The sequence below is a fragment of the Palaemon carinicauda genome, chromosome 13 (genome assembly GCF_036898095.1).
Source record: "Palaemon carinicauda isolate YSFRI2023 chromosome 13, ASM3689809v2, whole genome shotgun sequence".
In the NCBI taxonomy this organism is placed as follows: Eukaryota; Metazoa; Arthropoda; class Malacostraca; order Decapoda; family Palaemonidae; genus Palaemon; species Palaemon carinicauda.
The window spans coordinates 95,734,121-95,736,471 of record NC_090737.1 but is presented as its reverse complement, the minus strand read 5'-3'; the positions used below and the strand labels follow the sequence as shown (position 1 = coordinate 95,736,471).

At 37.2% G+C, this 2,351-nt stretch overlaps 2 protein-coding genes across 2 annotated transcripts in view; both read right to left on the bottom strand.

Annotated features, from left to right (window-relative positions):
- LOC137651719 (piggyBac transposable element-derived protein 3-like) overlaps nucleotides 1-579 on the bottom strand; it is a 603-nt gene extending 24 nt beyond the window's left edge. The window contains exon 1 of the mRNA XM_068384939.1: nucleotides 1-579. This exon is cut by the window's left edge and continues 24 nt beyond it. Within this exon, the coding sequence (XP_068241040.1) occupies nucleotides 1-579 (579 nt within the window).
- A 533-nt stretch (nucleotides 580-1,112) lies between these two features.
- Nucleotides 1,113-2,005, bottom strand: LOC137651718 (piggyBac transposable element-derived protein 2-like). The gene is made up of 2 exons (XM_068384938.1): nucleotides 1,940-2,005; nucleotides 1,113-1,697 (listed from the first exon to the last, which is right to left on the bottom strand). The coding sequence occupies exons 1-2, from the start codon at nucleotides 2,003-2,005 to the stop codon at nucleotides 1,113-1,115; spliced, it is 651 nt and encodes a 216-aa protein (XP_068241039.1).
- Between the last annotated feature and the right edge of the window lie 346 nt (nucleotides 2,006-2,351).

Sequence of the window (2,351 nt, the reverse complement as noted above, 5' to 3'; positions counted from 1 at the left end):
ACACTCTAAACAAAGTGTTATATTGCATTTTTTGCAATAGGTCCTTAGCTTCCCGGAGCAAGACTTCTTCTGGCATCGTCTCTGATTTTCCCTCTTGGCTATGACGTGGTCTTTCTCATCGTACCGAATATCATCAAGTCTTGTAGATGGGCTAGTGGCTGTGCTCTTTCTACCGAGTCTTCTATTTGCTTCACCTAACTTCAGATATGGTACGCATACTGCTCTTCTGAAGCTTACTAAGTCAAGTTGCTCTTTTCCTGTATGCAGAAATTTATGGATGATCCATGCATTTACCACAATCCTATCTAGTACATGAGTGAAGAGAGGCCAGTACCATTTCTTTCCTCGTAAAGATGTTGCATATTTACTAGCCAGCCAATCATGGGGATCGACACCTCCCATGTAGGCATTATAGTTGTTCAGAACATTTGGTTGAGGAACGTCACCTTTTATTTTTACATCACTGAACCATCGATGTACATTTTTCACAGGCTCAATAGTATCGTAGTTTGTCACAACGCATACACACTTATTGTCTGACCATCTCACTAAAAGGATTTCTTCATTTGTATCAAACATATAGTCATAGGATTCACTTTTCTTTTTTTTTTCATAATTTTTGCTGGTCTTAGAGGGCCCTTGCTAAGTCTGTTTTCCCTAATTATACCAGGGGCTTGATAACCAAGGTTATCAAATAAAACAGAAGGAGCACTTGAGACCTTTGTTCCAAGTAACAGATCATCGTTGCCTTCATCCACTGAATTCTTCCCACAATACAAATCAAAATTGTAACAGTTACCTGAAACGCCACATAGAGCCCAGAGTTTGTATCCAAACCTGATAGGTTTTCCTCTCATAAACTGCTTTAGAAGATTATGACCATGATACTTCACAATCATTTCATCAACAGATATGCATTCTTCAAATACTCCAAATTGCTTAAATGAGTCCCTGACTAGTGTCAATAATGACCTAATTTTGAACCCTCTGGCGTGTGTATTGTCCTTGGCTTAATCTTTTTTGCAAAAATGGATAACGCTTTTCAACAGCTGAAAACCGTTTCTTGACATTGCTTTCTGAATAATAGGGACTCCAAGATCTTCTTCACTTGACTAATAATCGCGATCTGAGGGGACTTTGTGATATCCCGAGAATAGCAATATAGCAATGAAGGTTTTCAGTTCATCAATACCTAATGTAAACTCACATTTATTTCTATAAGAACTTGCATAACGTACTGTCTCTTTCAAAATGTGGTCATATATGCCACGAGACATCAGTTTCTCAAATAGTTCCAGAGGAGATAGATTATAAAGGCTCTCTTTTATTTCTTGCAAGTTTTCCTTATACTGTTCTGAAAGCTCCTTGACTTTGCTGTACTCAAGATTTTTATGTTTCCAGATGGGTTCAGTGTTACAAAATTCTCGTTTTTTCCAAGAAGATTTAGCAGATGCCCCTCTGTCTTTAGTAGGGTTTTCAATTGGCTGTTGGTTCACTTGAACTTCTAAGGAACCAGGAACATCCTGAACAGAAACATCCTCTATTATGTCTTCACTGATATCCTCTTCATCGGTCAATTCATCTACGTCAGGCGGTATAATAATGACATCAGGATTGTCGATTTCATCATCTTCATCATCCAGAAACAGGATATTGATTGCTTCCTCGACTGTAAGTGCAGAGTGTTTCTTCGCCATCTGTAATGAGGAAAACATGATATAAGATATAAGATCTATGATTCCATTTCAGTAAATATATATATATATATATATATATATATATATATATATATATATATATATATATATATATATATATATGCACTGTATGCAATACTTAATTATCTTTACAGTATCCTATGGGCATAGAGTTGCACCCACTTCACCTATTATCCCATCTCCGTTCATCCATCTTGCCGTCCAGCTTTTTTAGTTCCGACCTCCTTTACTTCATCTCTCTGTCCAGCTTCTGTTTTAACTTTATTTTCGTAGAGATTTTCCACCATTGCGGTTTTACATTGAATGGTCTCCCCAGTCTAAGAGCCTTACCACAGTGCCAAAATTCCATAAATACATACCCAATCTTACCAGCTTCTAGCTCGGATGGAGACAGTGAGTCTTATTTAATTAAGGTTGAGAGAAGCATACGATTCTTATGTCCCAGTTTTGTTTAATTCATATCACCATAAGAGCTGTGTTTAGTTTCCAGACGGCCGATAATGACCATATAACCCATGTACACTCTGGCGTACTACCCTTTGCTTGTTTTGCGTATGTTAGTTTTTATTTATAGAATTATGAAGAAAAGCGGTTCCAGTAGCCCCTTTTGAACATTTGAATATTATATTACCG

What these genes read in the sequence shown, in the direction of transcription:
- LOC137651718 (XM_068384938.1), bottom strand. Translation starts at nt 2,005, where the DNA reads ATGGTGGAAAATCTCTACGAAAATAAAGTTAAAACAGAAGCTGGACAG. An exon ending in AGAGAGATGAAGTAAAGGAG is followed by an intron (nt 1,698 to 1,939) that starts GTCGGAACTAAA and finishes TCCTCATTACAG; the next exon opens with ATGGCGAAGAAACACTCTGC.